This window comes from Copadichromis virginalis, linkage group LG7, assembly GCF_057382275.1.
Source record: "Copadichromis virginalis isolate Kocher_CV1m ecotype Utaka linkage group LG7, C_Virginalis_male_GT1.1, whole genome shotgun sequence".
NCBI classification, from domain to species: domain Eukaryota; kingdom Metazoa; phylum Chordata; class Actinopteri; order Cichliformes; family Cichlidae; genus Copadichromis; species Copadichromis virginalis.
This window is the reverse complement of record NC_140624.1, coordinates 9,148,513-9,167,782: the sequence shown is the minus strand read 5'-3', so window position 1 is coordinate 9,167,782 and position 19,270 is coordinate 9,148,513. Positions and strand designations below refer to the sequence as shown.

Below are 19,270 nucleotides of genomic sequence, written 5' to 3'. Positions count from 1 at the left end.
TACAAGTTTAAAAAGAACAGAAGCTATTAATCCTAATAATCCTCCCTTGTCTTCCTTCTTTCCTGTATGTTAATTAAGCCATTAGAGTTGACTAATATAACACTAAACAAGTTCAGACCTGCTGTTTTCTGAATAACCAGCATGAGTCTTGTATGATCCCAGAGGGGCAGTGACTGTAAAAGGAAAAACACATTTTGTTTATTCATACGGATCATACTAATAGATGGCAATCCGCAGTCACCTATGGTTCATTTTCATGCAATCACTGGACACTTGGAGATAAAGCAGTTGAACTCACTCTGAGAGTGCTAGCTATAAAATTTCTTTTGAAGTCTATAGCAATACCTTCAGTTTATCATTAACCACAAAATAAAAATGGTCTTTCCACTCCATTGAACAGAGCATGTTCTTTGACATTTACCCCTGTGCTACGCTGAGTCATTGGAGTTATAAAAGCTTTTAAGGATGTAGTGTCACATGCTCTGGCTGTATTGTTAACTGCAGGAAAAATTGACTTTTTTCTTTCTTTTTTTTTCTGGCTTTTAACTCAACTGCTCAGTTCAGTCTTAAATTTTCCGGCACTTTCATTTGTCATGGCTTCAATTCATCGCCTCTCACCAGCCGTCCATTACTTTCTTATGCACTGTTTCTTCCAACCACTTATATTTCCCCTTCCACTCAAACGTGCATCTTGGTCAGTACCCCCTATTTTTGATGTTTGACCTTTTCTGAACATAGTAAAGTATCTGCATGTTCATGCTCTTCTTTAAAAAGGAAAAGGTTTCTCTGAGCTCAGCTAAATTCAGAGCTTAAAGGCAAGTGAGTCTGCAGGCTAGCAGTATGACATTAGAAATATTTTAAAAGCTATTGCTTGCCCAGTAGGCATTTTGCACCAGTGTTGAGATTGTACACCTACGTTGCATATAATACTAAGTTTATTGTTTTTAAGGCACAAATGGAATGTGGGAAGTATAACTTGTAAAACTTAAATTTATCAATGAGGAAGGATTGGATGACATTTAAAGAATTTTTTTTTTAAATAAATTTTGAAATGGAAAAAAGAAAACAAAAGACGCATTATTAAAAGCTGTTGAAAATTCCAAACGGGGTTCTTTTAACTTTCCAGGCAGAAAGAATTTCTTTCTCTTCACATTCTTTGTCAAAAGTGAAAGGGGAAGTTGGGTTAAGATGTTTGTCACTTCAAATGCCAACTGTTTTTGGTAGTGATATCAGGTCTCTGAGCTGAAAAACACAACAAGGTATGGGGCATTATCCAGTATAAGAAAAGATGCGGTGAAGACAATCATTCTCATTCAGAGTTCTGTGTTTCCTTTAGGGGGTGAAGCCAGGCAGCTTTGACAAGGTGGCCATTCCTGAAGTGAAGGAGATCATCGAGGGATGTATTCGTCAGAACAAGGACGAGAGGTCTCTTACTGAGCAAGTTCAGGGTGGTCTGCCTCACTACAAAAATGTCTTTTTGCTCACTGCTTGTTTCATTTGCCTAGGTACTCGATCAAGGACTTGCTGAACCATGCCTTCTTCCAGGAGGATACAGGCGTGCGTGTGGAGCTGGCAGAAGAGGAGGATGGAGAGATGCAAGCTATTAAGCTGTGGTTGAGAATTGAGGATGTAAAAAAACTCAAGGGGAAGTACAAAGACAGCGAAGCCATTGAGTTTTCTTTTGACCTCATCAAAGATGTTCCAGAGGATGTGGCTCAGGAAATGGTGAATTGAGCTTTAATGTTCTAGGCAGACTAATTGTGTTGGTGCATGACAAACAATATGTTTGTTTGTTTGCAGTTTTTAAACGTTTACTGATGAACCTTTTGTCGCATTTTTGTTATAGGTTGACTCTGGTTATGTGTGTGAAGGTGACCACAAGACCATTGCGAAAGCCATAAAAGACAGAGTTTCTCTAATCAATCTTAAGAGGGCTCAGCGGAAGCAGGTATGATCGTTGCCCATCTACTGTTATGGTCACTGTTTACGTGCATGATTTTGTTAGATTTTTTTTTTTTAAATCTCAGCCACATGATCTAGGTGATATGCTTTAGTGTTTTCAAGGTGGGGTTCTTCTGGGTGATTTTATGTGTTCTCTCCTGTCTTTAAAGGTCAGAGAAGATCAGGAGAAGAGAAGGCTTGAAGAAGAACAGCAATCACAGCCCCCACAGCAAACAGGCCAACAGTCTGGCATAGAGGCGACTCAGTCACAGCCCGTTTCACAGCATGCATCTTACATGCCTCCACAGCCTAACCAACAAAGCTCACAGATGTCTGTCCAACCAGCAGCTCAACAGGGCCTTCAGACGTCTAACTACAACACTCAATCGCAGGGCGTTTCTTATGTTCCCCAGTCAACTGGGCAAATCCCAGTACAGAATCAGAGCTTAGCTGCTGTTCAGCCAGAGTCCGAAGAGCCCGAGAGTGACCAGCAGCTGCAGCACACTGGAGGTGGTATGTATCAAAGTAACAACACTTAACACTTCAGTGTATTGAAAATAAATATTGAGTATAAAAACTGAGTCAAGCAACCCCCCCCCCCCCCCCCCCCCAAAAAAAACAAACAAACAAACAAAAACAAAACATGGAAGTTGCTGGTTTGTGTGTTTGTTTTTCGTTTAGCTTAAAATAAAGAGGAATAATAACCAGTTTGGTTTTAGTTAGTACCCCACTTGCGCTCCTGCGTCCTCATGACTCCATGCAGTCACACCTTGTTGCACCAGTGCCCTGCTGCAGAGCCTATACATAACCATAATTTCACAAGCATACCAAGCAATGATTTTTTTTTTTTTTCAGGAGCTCAGAATAGTATTGTATTTCCCCTGTGCATACACTACGTATACTAGTTGTTGTACTTAAGTGAATTTATTAAAACATATTCTGAATCTGTTGTTTAAGGGGAAATGGCTAAAACATTGTTACTTTAAATAATTCTACAATCTTGAGTCTTCATAAATTAACCTTTTTGTCCTTTTTTCACAGCTTGGGACATGGGAGATAGACTAGCAGGTTCCTCTGTTGTTACTGAGGCTCAGCCCTCTCAGTCTGGAGTATCCTACAGCTCTTCCACTACTCAGACACAGAGTGATCAAATGCAGCAACAGCAGCTGGCAGTGGTGAGACATTAGTGCATAATAATGTGTGTTGTGGGTGATTTTGTTTTGGAATATTGTCTGTATTTTAAACCAAATGTTTAAGTTGCAGATTGGGGTTCTATTTATTGATTATCTATTTTTCCCATATCCCAAATGGCCCTTTTTGTTGTTGTTGTTGTTGTTGTTGTTGCCCTCACCACTGCTGAATGTACTTTTCCCTGTTACATGTAGACAGCTGTCACATGGCCTACCTGCAGTGTGTCTAGAATTCACATGCATGTGTTCATGATACAGTTTAGGGTCCTAGGCTTTTCTAATTTTTAGAACATGTGCTTTTATCTGTTGCAGGGTGGTCAGTCTGAAGTTGTTCCTGGTCCAAATGCCAACCAGACCGTCCCATTGACACCTGCACAGGTATATATCTATTAGTGTATGTCTAAATGTCTTTGAAGAGTAACTTCACACTACATGAAAACTTTTGCTTCACTGACATCCTCCATAAAAGCAAAGCTTGTGTTAATATCAGGTTCTGCATAACACCCTGGATACACTTCAGTATCACACCTGCAAATCTGAACTTCAACCTGTCAGAGTCAGCAAAAACAAGATACTCACTCACATTGTGTGAAGTTAAACTTTAAAGCCTATATTCTTCGGTTGGGTGGCTGCGAAAGCAGAGCTGAGAGTTTCCTGGCCTGATCTTTTTTTTTTTTTTTCTCCTTTAGGTCTCTTTTCTTTTATCGGGTTTTCTACTCTTACACTTTGCTATGCTTTGTTTCTTATAGTATGGAGTTTACTACCAATCATCGCTCCCCCCTCAGGTAGATGAATACAATACACCCACAGTATTTCAGACAACTTGTTGTAGAAAACAAAATGCACTTATTATCAGTACTGGTCTGTACGTCAGGCTCTGGTAGGGTTGATGTAGCGGGTTTTTAGAGAAAAAATAATGTGAAATGTTAGACCTTTAACATGTCTGCAAAACTCACTTTAGAGTTGACTTTGATTAATCCACACCTCAGTGGTGGCAAATAATACATCTGATTCAACTAACCTGATTCATACAGCTATGTTACTTAGCAGGTAAGTACAAGTCACTCAGCAAAAGAGCCCAAAGGAAATCTCTGAAAGGTTTAGATTGTAGAGAAACCAGACTTTCAGGAAGTTGCCTTAATGCCAGTCTGATGGTATCAGCTTTTATCTCAACCTACCTTTTTAAATCCTGTTTCTTCCCCTGTATCATTATGTGATCTGTTAATTTAGATTCCCTCCCAACAATCGACAATGGCCCCATCTTCTCACCCGCAGCAGCAGTCAGAGAGCACCAGTGCTCCACAGAGCTCTCTACAATCACAGGCACAGACAGGAGCTCAGCATTTACAGGTGATTTTTCCCTCCCTTGCTGCTCTTTAACATGCAGCAGCTCACTTATTTTAAGACGCATTCTAACATGTCCTGTTTTGCTTCACCAAACTATAGTATAAATGTGATTCTGTCCATTTTTTATGTCTTTTTCTTTCTTTTTTTTCTTGTTCCTTTTCTTCTCTCTGAATGCTCTAATTACCACAACTGCCCCCCATTTCTTCTCCTTTGCATGTTTCTTATTTTGCATGACTCTTAGTCTTGGGCCAATGATCCAAGTACTCCTATCCTGTCTCCACCACTCAACGCAGAGCACCTATACTTCCTCTATCAGGCCTCATGCCTTTCTGTTGTGCAGGTACTCTGACTTGTGTATGCTGATGTTTCTTGGTCAGGCGTGAACCATTTGGTTCAGACCTGGTTCCTGTTCCTTTAAATGTTCTGTGTCCATTTTCTTTTTTTAAAAGTATTTATTTTTGTTGTTGCTGTAAATTCATGTAGTTTCTGTCATAGTATCAGTTAACATTATCTTAAGTAGGGTGTTGCTTAATGATGCATGAAACTAAATAGTTTATTTTGAGCATCTCATGGCTCTTTTTTTGCTTCTCATCTGTGAACTCTCTCCATACTCTTTCACGTGATTCTTGAATAGGTGGTAGAAGAGAGAGAGAGAGAAAAGAAAATGGCCATAAACAGTGTATTTTGCGACACCATGAAACAAACAATGGAGTGTAATATGAAATGATAGATGTTTTCATATTGTCATCTGATATTTTTCTTCATATCACACAGCCCTAGCTGTAAGTGGGATTAAACATAATTAATATCCATATAAACACAGCAGTGACAGAGGGTTACATTCAGATAGGAGCTGAAATAAAAGCTCCATATCACAGCAGTATTTACACTCCACCTGAAAGCTAAAAAATGGAGTCTCTTGCAACTGCCAGTTGCATGTTTCACCAGATTAAAGAGCTCCATCTAGTGGATGATATGATTTAAATTAGTGTACAGTTAATGCTGTGTAACCACTTGAAAATTGTATTGTGCCAAACAGCACTAGAACCTGCTTTTGAGGTGAAGTGTTTGACTTCTTAATGTTTCCTGTGTGTCAGGCTCCTGTGAGTGTTCCTCAGTCCACACCAGTGGAGCAGCCAGTGGGATCTTCTTCCCTAGCACCACCGTCTGTAGATAGGTAAGATGCAAGTTATTTTTTTAAAAGTCTGGTTTTCTCAGCACTGCGCAGCTTGTAAAACCTTCCTTTTGTGGATTTGTGTGTTTTAGCTGTCCATCAGATGCAGCTTCGGGTCTTAGTGATGGCAATGATGGTTCTACATCAGGAGGCCGCCATGAGGGACGCTCGCTGAAGCGGCAACAGCGGCGATCTGTACGCAGTCGCTCACGCCACGAGAAGACGGCAAAGGCCAAGCTAAATGTTCTTAGTGTAAGAATTTTAACTAATGAGAATGTTTACATTCTTTTTTTAAGCTCTTAGTCACTGAACAGTTTTAATATAAGTAAATGTTTCACAGATCTCTAATATGGGAGACAGAGTAGCAGAGTGCCAGCTGGAAACGCACAACAGGAAGATGGTGACCTTCAGATTTGATCTTGATGGAGATAATCCAGAAGAAATTGCCCAGATTATGGTAGTAGTGCTTCTTTAGTTGTCACTCAAAAGATATTCACATAGTTTATTCAGAGCTATTGATCTTTTCCGTTTTCTCTTCCAGGTTGAAAGTGAGTTCATCTTGGAGACTGAGCGAGAATCATTCATTGACCATATCCGTGAGGTCATAGAAATGGCTGATGAGAAAGGAGAGCGCATGAAGGACAGCTTTCCTCAGGTATTTATTCACTACACGTCTCCTGTTAGGTGAATAACTATGACTGCCTGCGAACCCTCACTATGATTCTTTCTCTTTGCAGATGAGTGACCTCCAACAACAACCTGAGTTGTCTGTTCCCATGCTACCAGGTAAGCAAACGTGTCAGAAATATAGCTTTGTTCAATTCTTTCTTTCTTTTTTGTTTTTGTTTTTGACTTTACACTCATATTTGGACCCCCCCAGGTATTTCCCCCAGCACTACAGCCCAGGTGGTGCATTCAGCAGGACGTAGGTTCATCGTCAGCCCAGTGCCAGAGTCTCGACTCAGAGAGCAGTTCTTTGGAGGCGCTTCAACCAATACCTCAGTTGGAGAAGAGCCTGTTACAGGTGAAAGGAGCTTATTTATCTATTTGTAGCTTTCGATTTAAATGTCTTTTTTGTTTACAATTCATCCTCTTTTTTTTTTTTACAGCTCCTTTGGTGTCATTGGGCCTGTCTCTCTCTGCTCCATCAGCAACTCTCCAGCAGGCCTTTAATGAAGTAAAGCAGACTCGTATTCAGAAAGGCAAAACATTTGATGCCTCTGCTGCTGAGCAAGAATCAGTCACTCCCCACTCCGAGGCTGTCCCAAGCTCTAACAATATCACGACTTCTGTCGAGTCTGTAGCTTCCACCACTACTCCCACATTTCCTTCTCTGAAGTCTGGTGCAGCATCCTCGCCACCTTCGTCAGCTTCACCTGGGAGGGTTTCCCCTACACCAGTGTCTGTGCCACCCCAAACTGCTGGGAGTGACTGCAGTCCACCACCTCAGTCCTCCCATGAAACGACCCCTTCACAGTATCCAATAGCTGTTAACGTCCCTCCTTCCTCTGTTTCTCCTCCATCTACACAGCCCTCTGTCCCTGCTGTAATTGGATCTCAGCTGGGCAATAGTTCTATCTCCTCTGGCTCATCCAGTACTACTGGAAGTGTTCCTGCACCAGAGCAGCAGCCATTTAATAGTGCTGTTGCATGTTCTCAGCCGGTGAATTCATCCAACCATGCACCACAGAATACAGCCACCCAGCTCCCACTCCCCACCAACCAAAGCCAAGCCCAGCAGCAGCCAGTGGAGTCAGAAGGGGCTGAGATTCAGACAAAGACCGCTGGCAGAGATGACATCCATGCCCTTGAGCAGAAGCTTCGGTCTCTTTTTAAAGACCAGAGCTCTGCCTCCCAAGCACTGGATTCCAGTCAGAATGCAGGGACCTCCTCTCCTCCCACTGGGACTTCTTCCCCTCCACCCGGACCTGCCTCTGTGCCCCCTTCTAATCTTCCCCTCACCTCTGGGGCACAAAGTGTTCTGGGCCCGACAACCACTCCAGGGCAGATTGTAACTGTGGCAGGACATACCCAGACTCCTCCAACGAAGCCCAGAGCACAGGTTAATGAATAATGCACCATCCTAAAATAAATCACTCACTGTTTTATTCTGATGATGTGTCATAACAACTATGTTTTAATTTTCCATGCTGGCTCAGACTTTACCTGGGGGTTTTGACCAAATTTCTACAGCTTCGTCTGATGTGCCCCCATTTCCTGGACCAAATCAGGTTAGGGCTATATTGTCTCTGCAATGATTCCTGTGCCATTAGCTCTGTTGATTTATTTATTTATTTTATTTTTTTAAACTAGCATAGGATGCTGATGTACTACTTAATGTGTTCCTTATATCTTTTATGCAACCACAGCAACCCCTAGATAATTTGGATGCCCAGTTGAGAAGAGCTCTAAGTCCAGAGACGGTTCAGGAAGGCAATGGTGTCATTGTAGGACGTTTCCAAGTAAGTTTTAGTTCCAGCTTAAATTAATGTGCCTAATTCATTCTTAGAAGCTTAAATCCCATAAAACATCAAGCTCAGTTTATTAAAATGATCTCTTCCTTCATACTTAGGTCTCTATTGCTCCTGATGGTGCAACCAGCAGTGCTCAAGATCCATCCAGTGTTGTTTCATCCTCTTCCCAGACGCCGTCCTCAACGTCCTCTTCTTCTTCTTCCACCTCTTCCTCTCCCTCCAGTCCAGAAAATACCTTTCACCGATCATCTCCTCTGCCTAAAGGACTCACTGAAGTTAATGCTGTCGATGGGGGCTCTTCTGTTTCTGAGAGTCAGCCCACCACTATTGGGCGCTTCACAGTGTCCACGAGCACCAGTGCGACATCTGAGCCAACCGCTGCCACTGGCTCTAAAGTGGGACGATTTTCAGTCACAGGTGTGCAGCAGGTTCACAAAAAGTGTGAAATTAAGTAATAAATTATTTAACTACTGATGTTAATAATCCGTTATTTTAATCACACCAATTGATAGAGATTAACCTATTATAACACAGTAATGACCTTTTATTTTTCATGTATTTATTTATTTTTAACCCAGTGACCCCTGGTCCAGCAGCTAGCTCCAGTCCAACACATGACTGCAGCGTGCAGAATGGACCATCATCCTCAACTTCTGATTCTCATGTCACACATCCACATTATAGTAGTGGGAATGATGATGACTCGGAGACTGATGATGAAGCCTTGCAAAAAGAAATCAGTCGTCTGAGGGAGAAGTATGTTACATATTTGTTGTCCTGTCTTATGTAAACTTTGCTTCACAGCTCAGGGGAAATTTGGCTTTAATTTTCTGTCTCTCCTCAGACACATGATGGAAATTCAGGCCTTGCAGGCTCGTCAGAAAGAGGAGATAGAGGGCCTGTTCACTCGCATGGGAAAAACTCCTCCTCCTTCTGTGCTCTCCCCTGCTGTGGCCATGCCTGGAGGACGACGAAGGCTAAAAAGCAAAAGTCACAAATCGGCTCGCAGTAGTGGACAGCCCAGCCCTGTACACTCAGGTAATATGATACACAATCTGTTTCTTGTTATGCGTCCTTTGTTTTTTCTTTTTTTGAGTATGTCAGTGTTCTCTTGTTTAAATATTGATTGTAATCTGTATTGTAATCTTCAGCTCAGAGCCAAGGTTCAGAGTCCCCTCCAAAGCAAAGTTCAGCCTCAGTAACAGAGACCTCAGAAATTGCAGCAGAGTCTGTAACACGGTCACAGCTCACATCCTCTCCATCCATGCCAAGCCTCAGCAATTGCTCCACAGGTATGTGCAACTCCAGCTTTTAACAGTCAGCTGCTTCATTTGAATTTTATGATGTGCACTAGAAAATTCAGTTTACATCTGATGCCTCTTGTCTATATATTTAGGATCAAGTGGGATTAGCTCCACAAATGGTTCAGGACACTTGCAGGCTGAGTGTTCTACCCTGTCCCAGGCCACTGGAGCCCCTCCTGCTGGCTCTAACACCCAGAAGGGTAAGGGGACCTTCACTGACGACCTGCACCAACTGGTGGATAACTGGGCCAGGGATGCCATCAGCCAATCCCAGGGGAAGAGAGGCCCTAAAACTGGAGCACAGGGAGGGTTGGGACTTGATGTAAGCATTTGGTATTCTTTGAATGTTTAAAAAAAAAAAGTCAAAGTATTTCATGACTGTGTTTTAATGTTTACTTTTTTTTTTAGTACTAATCGTGCATATTGAACAATAACAATTTTTCTTTAACAATGCAGATCATCCCTCCAGCCAACATTGGCCGTAAATTCTCAGCTCCAGGCTATCTCGGCCCACCACATTCCAACACCACGTCCACTCACCTCCCCAACCCAACCAATCCCTCTGCTTCTTTGGGTCCTCGCAAAGGCTCCCTGGGTCCAGTTGCCCAGGGGTACGGATATACTTCAGTCTCGTACAGTGCTCCTCAGTGGGCAGGACCCACACCAACATGCCAGATGGTTAACCCGGGACAGCCACTAACACAGTACCAGCCATCTACAGCAACTCCAGTGTCTCTGCACCAAGGTTACCAAGTGGGAACTACATCAACCCCCCAGAAATCAGTCAACCCTGGAGGGTCCAACCTGAGGCCTACGTAACCCAGTCTGAGCCCTGATTGAGGCTGAGATGAAGGGCCACACAGGGCAGAGGGGACCAGACAGTTGTAGACTGAGATCACAGCCTCTCTTTGTGGCTTACTGGCTAACTGGCTTGGTATTGTGCATTTTATTTTTAACTTTTATCATTGTGTATTTTTTTTTCTTTAATAGCTGACCTGTGTGGTTCAAGTCCTCTCAGGCAGAACAAAGTCTGTCTGGCAATTGGAGGGAAAGTGCAATACACACCCACAGCACAAAAAGTCTCACACTTATCCTGCCATTAGCTGTGGAAACGAGCTGTGACGTATTGGCCCAAAGGCACAACGAACAGCAGCCAAAGATGTTGCTGGAGAGCCGATCTTTGAAGGGGAGAAGTTGGTGAGGGATTGTGGTTCATATCCTTATTTGTCTGGACTTTAAGCTGAGCTGGGACTTAAGATTGTTCCAGTAGTCCACCACAGAAATCTGTGTGCACACAGACAGACTATACATCGAACTCGCTGGGATTGGTTTGGAGGGTAGGTTAAGTTGTCTGTTAAGGAGGAGGAGAGAATGTGAGTCTACAGAGAGTGGGATAGTTGGTTTGTCCCTGATGGATAATTACTGTGAATGATGCTTAGGAGAAGAAAGACTTGGAAAGTTTGGAGTGTGATGGAGGGTAGCAGTACGAATACATCCCAATAAAAATGCAATAATAGCATAATCGACAAACTGCCCCTTGTAACTGTGGCCTTAATCTAAAAGAAACACATTGGCTTTGTACATAGACATTTCTTGACTGGGTTATGATTCTATGTTAAACATATTTATGTCTCTGTGAAAGTCTGGTGTTGTGTGACTCGAGTTGTCTATCATACTGATTTATTCATGCGAGTAGATCTGCGAGATAATAACACGTGGTCCTGATGTTGACCACCATTCAGAGAATTGAAGAGGTGATGCTGCTGTAGATCACAATCTGAGTATTAGGTGTTAGCAGGGTGACCCCCCCCCCCCCCCCCTTTTTTTTTTTTTTTTTTTTTTGGTAAGGGACACATTAAACCACTTCACTTAGTGCTTAGCTGTGAGATATGTGCAGTTCATAATCTGCTTATCATATCATACAAAGTAAGAGTTTTGTCAGGATAGTATTTGAGGAGGGTTTCATACTCTTGAGGGGAGCGAGACCACTTCTTGATCCATTTTTCTTTTCTTAGATGGTGCACAGTACATGTATAAACAGCTTGTTACTGAACTCATATGTCCCAAAATATTTTTACCCATAACATCTAGCTGTGGCCTCTGAAATCACAAGTGTCTGGGGTTCTCTCTTTCTGTGGTCTGTTTTTTGTATGCGTATATTTAATAAACAACAACGTTCTTTATGGACTTGTATTCAGCCATCAGATTTTGATGTTGTTTCACTGTAATTATTATTAAAGGTTGTTAAACAACATGTAAAGGAATATTAAAAAAAAGTGCAATTGCAGGGTTGTTATTGGTATCATACTCGCCATGCAGGAATAATCCTGCAGTTTATTAAGCTTGTCTCTTTATGACTGCCCTGCCCCCCTCCTTTTTTTGGCTTTTTCTTTCTTTTTTTCTTATTGTAAATATAATTGTGAGGTAAATGCTTTCAGTTTGCTCTCACTAGAGTATGTTCATTGTGACCCATTCTAAATGCACATGCACTCTAACCTGTAAACATGAGGAACACTTTAGTGCCTTGCATCCTCACTAATGAGAAGTTCCAGATCCATCCAGTCCTGTAGCTGTGACTGTATTACAGAAAACCAGTTTACTAAACCAGTATACAGTTTAAACACCACCAGATGCAGCCAGCTCAGAGCATGCAAAACTGAGGTAGGTGCCGCATGCAGGACAAAGAGCACACTGAGTAAAGTGGACAGTTTCTTTCCTCTCTACAGTTACCTTTGTGTTGGTTGTTCGATCAGCTGTGTATTTGTATTTGGCACATGTGTACGCGGGTTTGGATGGTATTTGTTTTTCCAGATTTATCATTAAACCTTTTCATAGAAGAACTTGTTTGGGCAGTGAGCGAGCTGCGCAAAGGTTTAAAATTCTGTCACGCTAACCCGACTTCTATCTCACCACCTCACGAGTGCCATGCTGTCATCGTGATTTTTGGTTTTTTTTGCCTGCTTGTAGATTGAATGAATAGTTGAACTTCTCTAGAGAAAAAAACAAGTTACTGCAATGCAGAATATGCAATGTTCAAAGTTTTGTAGGGACTGAGGGGTATTGGACACATTTGCATGCTGATGAGGGTTGTTACGGATTTCAATGTTTTTGATATTGGATTATTTGTTTTGTTTTTTTATTTGCCTTTTTATGAGTGTTGATCTGCTCAATTGCTATTCATTAATATCACAGGCACAACTTCAGTATGAGACTATCAGTGTATGAGTTCTGCATGCCGACTTTACTGGTGTTTAATCTTACAAATGGCAGCCAGTGCACCACTGTACAGCACAAGCTCCCCACAAGAAGTTAACATCCATATGCTACTCTGCTATATCAGTAATTATCACAGATCTCTACAGTACTGTTTGAGCCTACTGACACGCAGTTATACTCTTATTTCTGATCCCCCCTTACTGACTTCCTGTGATCCAGTGTCTGTTTTGTGTATGTTTTTCACATTGTACAAAACTTAAAAAAAAATAATAAAAGAAATCAGGTAAAAGGCACGTTTATGTGTGTTTGTCAAAAATTAGATCATGGTTAGTTTTTGTTATGTTTGATGATTTTGTTTTGTTTTTGAACAAAGTCTTAATCTTTCAACATGAACAAAAGGCTACATTCTAAAGATAATTAAGAAGTTATGTATCAAAAGTATCATTTATTTGTTTTATCTGAAATTAAATTTCACTTTTTCAAATAAATCTAGCAGGATTCCCAGTTTGGTTATGTTTTTATTTTTTAACAAAATCAGAAAACATGTATCCAGATGTATATAAAGCAGCAATTCTTTACAATTTCAAATGTACAAAGTGAAGTAAAAGCAAAATAGTGGCTGGATGTCAGGTGTCCAGCCTGCGTTTTTTCATGAACTGTCCTTGTCTGTACGGACTCGAGGCTTCACCTGAAAATTGGAGAAGTAGTAGTGAGTTTCAGACAGAATTTAGCACTGAAGCTCATTCACTGACTGATCTGACTCACCTGGTCTGCCCTGATACTGGTTCTGCTGCTGAGGTCTGTACTGAGCCTGCTCCCGTCCTCTGCTGTTCGGCGGGGCCTCTGGTCGCCTATCCGCGGTCCTCTGAGGGGTTTTACTGCGTGTCTGCATCTGATGATTCCCAGGCGTACTGGGCCGGGTTCCTCTGGGTGAAGGGGCAGCCGCAGGGACATCCAGATCCTCAATCCCATAAAGAGTGAAATCCCAGAGCTCAGGGTCATCTGCACAGCAAGACCAACTGGAAATGAGATGCAGGCCTCCTCATCACACAGTCCAAGTATGTGGAGCCTTTACAGCACCTGCTAAATACACGTCTCTGCTGCTGGTGGACTTCCTGAGTTCAGCTTCAGCACCTGCGAAGATAGGAACCCCTTTATGACAGAAAGAGGGGGGGGAAAGGATGTCTCAAACTGTAAGAGCCAAACCAACCTGCAAGACATGCTGAACTATTTTTGTGAGATTATTTTGACAACTTTTTCTTCCATCTCAGAGTAGAAATCTACCCCAAACCTCAGTGTTGCTGTATTACTTTTAATCTCTCCCCTGTAATAAAGTGTAAAAACCGATTAGCGCATTTTACCAGTCTATAATCACTCTATACCAAGGTTATTAGAGTTAAATAACTACAACTAAAAACTGAAACCAACTAAAACTACAAACTAGACTTAAAAAGGAAATTAAAATTCATAATCGTAAATCCTGCCTCTGACATATACCCTCCATACAATAATCACAACATAACAATAAAAACTAAACCGATAAAAGAAAATCAAAATATTCTCTCTACCTTCACTGGATCCTTGTCCTATAGTGACCTCTTCCTCCTCAGATTTGGCTCGGTCTTGCTTCTGCTGCAGCTTCTTGGCCTCCATCTCTCTCCTGAACTTCTGCTGAAGCTGCTGCTGTCGGAGTTTTCTCAGCTGTTTGGGGTCTGTGTGTGTTTCTGACCTGACAACAACATCCACAGAGTTGACACCAGAGCTTAGAAGAGGACAGCAATTAGGAGATGTCGAGAAGATGAGGGAAAACCAGAGCTTTTCCTACCCGGAGCTGATGTTCTCACTCTTCATGCCAGGTGCAGCGTCGGCAGCATTGGGAGTGTGAACTTCTAAATGACTCTGGTTCTGGTTGATGACTCTGGGCTCCAGCGGCGTCCTGACAGGAACCGGTGCTGATATAAGACTCTCCTCTCGGAGCAGACTGCCAAGCCGGGCCTTCTCCACCGACGGCTCACCTTCAGTACGCTTAGTCCGGGCTGGATCTAGAGGAGGTGGCGGCTTTGTGTAGAGAAGTGACAAGAATCAGCTTCCAAAAACCGACTAGACTGAAAACTAAAAATGATACTTTAAATGTTGATCCTGACCTGCTTGGGGATCTTGTTAATGGCTAGGAGGTATTCTTTATTCAGGATGCAGTTACCAAGAGCATTACCAAAACATCTAAACATAGGAAAAAGAAAAACAAACTTTTTAATGATTAAAATAAAATAATATTTCCAGCATGTTTTTAAATATAAGTAAATTCCCATACTTCAGAGCTCTCTTCATGCCATCAGTGACCGCTTCCTTCCTCGCCTTTTCCAGTGACAGAGCTTTCGACTTTAGTCCTTCGCTGACTCCGTAGCCAACATCCTCATGAAACGATCCATCCTGGAGGAAAAGCAACATGACCTCATATGGATGGAAGAGAGGGAGGCAGAAAAATAAAAGAGGCTCATTTACCCAACCTTGAGCTGCACTTTAACAAACGCGCTGACGCCGACGTAAAACTTCCCATTGATGAGGTCTACGAAATCTGCCAACAAAAATCATCAAACTGTTAGTCTGAGCGTGAGAAGGTAAACCTGGATCCTAAGCTGTGAAACGAGTCATACCAACGTTCTGCTGGGAAATGGAGTGAGACCATCCATTGTATCCAAACATCTCATTGGCCAAGCTGATGACACGATGGCCTTCAATGTAGCATACCTGTTGAAATCAGAGTAGCTATTTGAAGTTGAAAAATGAAATTATGACATGTTATAGTGAAGAAACATCCCCAGTCTGAGGTGCAGGCAGCTTTTCTAGCTGCAGAGGAAAACAAAGACCTGCCTTCTGTCCTCCTCCGGCCATTCTGGTGCTGATGTACTCCGGTCCCAGCTTCTGTCGCAGAGCATCTTGCACCGCCTGGTACTCCTCAGCTGTGTAGGTAAACTGTCCACACACCCCAGTGTCAGCAAGGCACACAGCGGAAACACCATTAATAATGAAAACAAGCTTACATTGTTGTCACATTTGTATGACCTGAGTGAAACTGGCTGGCAGTTATTATCCTCTGGAGGTGCAGGAAGCTAGGTTTACACTAATAACATAAAGAGTGATTCATCACTGATGCTTTGTGTTCTACTTCATTTCAGACATTAAAAAGCCACCGAGAGTACAAGCTGTTCTCGGCAGCCTTTGGGCCTTCCAGGAAGGTCAGCAAATCCTTTCAACTTAATATGGAAGTGCAGGTTACAGGCGAAATCCAAGGTTGTTAATATTAAAATAAAACTGAACTAAAGGTGGAAGTTAAAAAATTATTTTAGTTACATTAACCTCCTAAGACCCGAACTATTTCATGGCATGCAATTTTAATTTCTCTTCGCTATTTGGGCTGATTGGGACCTGATGAATGTAAAGACAAAGAATTACCAGATTTTTTTTTTTTTTACCGGTACCTGATTTTTGTTTCTAACAAAAATGAGATCCACATATGAGGATATTCGTATAAATTTCGATCGAGTGGATATCAGGCCCCTGTAGAGCAAAATTGAGTATTTTGGTCTAAATAACCCAAAATGTGATGTCCACATATGTGGACGCCAGGTCCTAGGAGGTTAAAGAAAATATAATAAAATAGAAAGACTTCTGCAAAAACAGACATGCCAGCAAGATCAACAAACTAATCCATAAGACTGGATCAATTATTGCCCAGAATCTGAAGCCATGTGAATCAGTGAGAGACCGGAGGTCTCTGAACAAACCTCTCCATCATCGGCAACCCATCGAACATGCTCCACTCTACTGCACAGACACAGGAGAGCTTCTCCTCCCTCAGACTTATTAAGATTCCTCACACACTTCTGTATTATGGCTTCCTGCTCCTCTTTCCTTTGTTTTCCTCTTTAAATGTATTCTTTAATTTCAATCACTGTTGTAAATATTTTTAAAATTGCACTTCCTCAATTTATAAGGCAGGCGAGTCAAAAATTAGGCAAAGACTCCATTTCAGGGCATAGATTTTGGAATTATTACGGTATTTTCATGTGTTTGAAAAAATGTTCCCACTGATTAAAATCTCCCCTACCGCCATTCATATCACATCAGAGTAACTAAGCAATAGAAAAGCATTTAAATGACAGAAAACTATTTTTTCACCATCTACTAAAGAAACCAGGCATTTTCTGTGAATTAAAACTTTGTTTTATCGTCTTGATGCATGCTCAATCATCCAGGTAAGTAAATCCCCAAAAGTCGATTCTGTTCATCTGGACATAGACTGAAGAAGTCACTTGGATGAATGACGAAACGTTTCTCCCACTGAAAACGCTACATCCAGATGAACTGAATCAACTTTTGGGGGTTTCTGTTTTATCACTACAGGAGAGTCTAGGCAGTGAGCTACTGGACCATTTTATCTAATTTTGCACATTTATTTCTTACAATTTGAGAGTCGGGCTGACAGCATCTTCTTTATGATGTAGAAAAACTGAGACACACTGTTGAAATTGCATTTCTTCTTCTTATATTAAGATCGCCTAGTGATTAAATGTGTAGTTGAAGTCCTTTACAATAATAGAGAGGAGTGTTTCACTGCTCCAGCCCTAGAGAGGAGTGGCAGTGATTTTTAACAGAAGAATAGCAGCAAGAATGAAGAGTAAGGTTTAGAAGATGGTCGTGAGAACTGCTACGATGTTTAGTTTGGAGAAGGTGAACTGACAAAAAAAGACAGGAGGTGTGACTGGAGCTGACAGAGGTGAAGGTGCTCAAATTTTCATTGAGGTTGACCAAGAATAGACAGGATTAGAAATGAGTACATCAGAGCGACATCTCAGGTTAGAAACGGTTTGACGTGTGCAGAGGACGGATGGTGGATATATTGGACCAAGGATGCTGAAGATGGAGTTTCCAGACAAAAGAGGAAAGACCATAGCGGGGGGTTTAGGGTGTATAGGACCGGAAGAAAAATAAAAACTAAACTTTCAAAAGAAATTACAAACTTTGTAGAAAATACAAAACTATGATACTCTACTACATAAATAAACTCGGTCCCCTCTAGTGTCCAGTCACAGACATTCAGACTGACACACATTGTGCTTCAACCCGTTTCAATCAAAACTTTATCAGCAGTGGGACTGGAAGCAAAAACTGGTGTGCTTTATCATTCTAATTTAACTCAACACACCTGTGTCCAATTTAGAATAATTAGCTTTTGAGACGTCTCATGGAGCCCACATACCTGTCCGAAGCACCTGGACGCAGAGCTGCTCTTCTCCTCACTGGACATGACTGCCGAGATGTTCTTCAGTCACTGGAAAAACAGGCTAAGCTGGCTTCACTTATCGATAAAACAACACGAGATGAGCCTGACACCTCCGTAGACACCCGATAGAAGTCAGTGCATACAAACTAGCCGGTTACAGTCCCTCTAAACTGCTTTCTGTGTTGAATGAGCAACAGAAAACACGAATATTATTTCAAAGAGGCAGCCATCTTTCTGAACTTCCCGCTCGGACTACCGGAGGAGGAGCTTATGATGCCTTCACGCCTATTGGAAAATAAACAAGTAACTGAAATCTAGGGGTTACTGGGTTTACATGCAAAATTTAATTATTAACTTATATATTTTAAAGGCAGAATCAACTATTTAATTTTTATTTTATTTATGATAGTTTAAAAAAAAATATACATCCACTGAAACATAAACGATGCGCCATGAAAGTCATATTTCCTCTCAGAGGGCTAGATATAGAAAATGACGAGGTGGGCTTAAATGCATATTTCATTGTAAATATCTAATAATATTTATGTTTGAGTATGCCCCATCTAATGACTGGAACTGGTGTGCAGAAGAGACAAAGGCAGGTGATACTACCCGTAGGGTGTGGCTAGAGGCACATTCTTTGACCTCACATCCTCAGGTCAAGGTCTCTACAGACACTGGTTTTGAGTTCCTTAATTAATCTTTGAAATCATTATATTCCTTATTCCATAATAAAACAGTGTTTACAACACGAGGTTATTAGAGGGGAGACTTTTCACTGCTTTTGATATGATCTTTTACGCTGGCCCTTGTCTGGTTTGTGTGCCTTGTGGACTGTTTATCTGTAATGATTCCAAGCTTTAAAATAAATAATCAAATGACTACAATAGCACTGTAGGGAAAACAGCTTTATAATAAAATAAAAAACATAATGCAAGCTTCAGAACTCAATCGGCTATCATGGACACACAAAGCATGCAAACCGCATGCAAGCGGTTAAACAGGTTTGGATTCTGCACACAGGGAACATTTTCCGTTCGCCAAACCTCTATTTCAACAAGCTCTGATCCACAGACACTAAAGTGACCTCAGAGGAGATTTGCAAAAGAATGTAAGTAGCTATGAGAGATTTGATTAATGCAGTTAAAATTTTAACAGAAGCTAAAGGTTTTGCATTTGTTGTTTAGTCTTCCTTGTGCAGTTAATTAAATATCTGCAAGAGCTCTAGATCTCTACCTGTTTTCCCTGTTTTAGCTGGAATAGCAGGCTGATCAGGCTGGTGTGTGTTTGCACTAAATCTCGTGGGATTGTATGGGACAATACAATCTCCCTTTTATTAA

At 41.5% G+C, this 19,270-nt stretch overlaps 2 protein-coding genes across 4 annotated transcripts in view; one reads left to right on the top strand and one right to left on the bottom strand.

Moving 5' to 3' along the window:
• LOC146704425 (serine/threonine-protein kinase WNK1-like) overlaps positions 1-13,070 on the top strand; it is a 32,257-nt gene extending 19,187 nt beyond the window's left edge. Inside the window, exons 5-28 of one of the 3 annotated variants that reach the window (XM_085461539.1) lie at positions 1,337-1,425; positions 1,506-1,725; positions 1,847-1,948; positions 2,112-2,454; positions 2,983-3,116; positions 3,444-3,509; positions 3,881-3,916; positions 4,362-4,481; positions 4,720-4,818; positions 5,576-5,655; positions 5,745-5,904; positions 5,993-6,109; positions 6,194-6,307; positions 6,390-6,438; positions 6,533-6,676; positions 6,762-7,714; positions 7,812-7,883; positions 8,022-8,114; positions 8,225-8,543; positions 8,705-8,882; positions 8,971-9,164; positions 9,278-9,418; positions 9,523-9,752; positions 9,887-13,070. In XM_085461539.1, the coding sequence (XP_085317665.1) occupies positions 1,337-1,425; positions 1,506-1,725; positions 1,847-1,948; positions 2,112-2,454; positions 2,983-3,116; positions 3,444-3,509; positions 3,881-3,916; positions 4,362-4,481; positions 4,720-4,818; positions 5,576-5,655; positions 5,745-5,904; positions 5,993-6,109; positions 6,194-6,307; positions 6,390-6,438; positions 6,533-6,676; positions 6,762-7,714; positions 7,812-7,883; positions 8,022-8,114; positions 8,225-8,543; positions 8,705-8,882; positions 8,971-9,164; positions 9,278-9,418; positions 9,523-9,752; positions 9,887-10,249 (4,416 nt within the window). In that variant the 3' untranslated portion in view covers positions 10,250-13,070. The remainder of the gene's footprint in view (positions 1-1,336; positions 1,426-1,505; positions 1,726-1,846; positions 1,949-2,111; positions 2,455-2,982; positions 3,117-3,443; positions 3,510-3,880; positions 3,917-4,361; positions 4,482-4,719; positions 4,819-5,575; positions 5,656-5,744; positions 5,905-5,992; positions 6,110-6,193; positions 6,308-6,389; positions 6,439-6,532; positions 6,677-6,761; positions 7,715-7,811; positions 7,884-8,021; positions 8,115-8,224; positions 8,544-8,704; positions 8,883-8,970; positions 9,165-9,277; positions 9,419-9,522; positions 9,753-9,886) is intronic. The other 2 variants (XM_085461537.1, XM_085461538.1) reach the window with 2 other exon arrangements.
• Positions 13,071-13,144: 74 nt separating this feature from the next.
• Positions 13,145-18,492, bottom strand: rad52 (RAD52 homolog, DNA repair protein). The gene is made up of 11 exons (XM_085461549.1): positions 17,907-18,492; positions 15,518-15,619; positions 15,301-15,394; positions 15,154-15,221; positions 14,958-15,076; positions 14,791-14,866; positions 14,472-14,704; positions 14,215-14,375; positions 13,727-13,798; positions 13,412-13,648; positions 13,145-13,334 (listed from the first exon to the last, which is right to left on the bottom strand). Exons 1-11 carry the CDS (start codon positions 17,952-17,954, stop codon positions 13,273-13,275), a joined length of 1,272 nt encoding a protein of 423 aa, XP_085317675.1. The 5' UTR covers positions 17,955-18,492; the 3' UTR covers positions 13,145-13,272.
• Between the last annotated feature and the right edge of the window lie 778 nt (positions 18,493-19,270).

Excerpts from the sequence above, each read along its gene's own strand:
- rad52 (XM_085461549.1), bottom strand. The coding sequence starts at position 17,954 with ATGTCCAGTGAGGAGAAGAGCAGCTCTGCGTCCAGGTGCTTCGGACAG. Across the intron at positions 14,705-14,790 it reads TTAACAAGATCCCCAAGCAG|CCGCCACCTCCTCTAGATCC; the intron begins GTCAGGATCAAC and ends CTCTACACAAAG. Across the intron at positions 14,376-14,471 it reads AGTGAGAACATCAGCTCCGG|GTCAGAAACACACACAGACC; the intron begins GTAGGAAAAGCT and ends TGTTGTTGTCAG.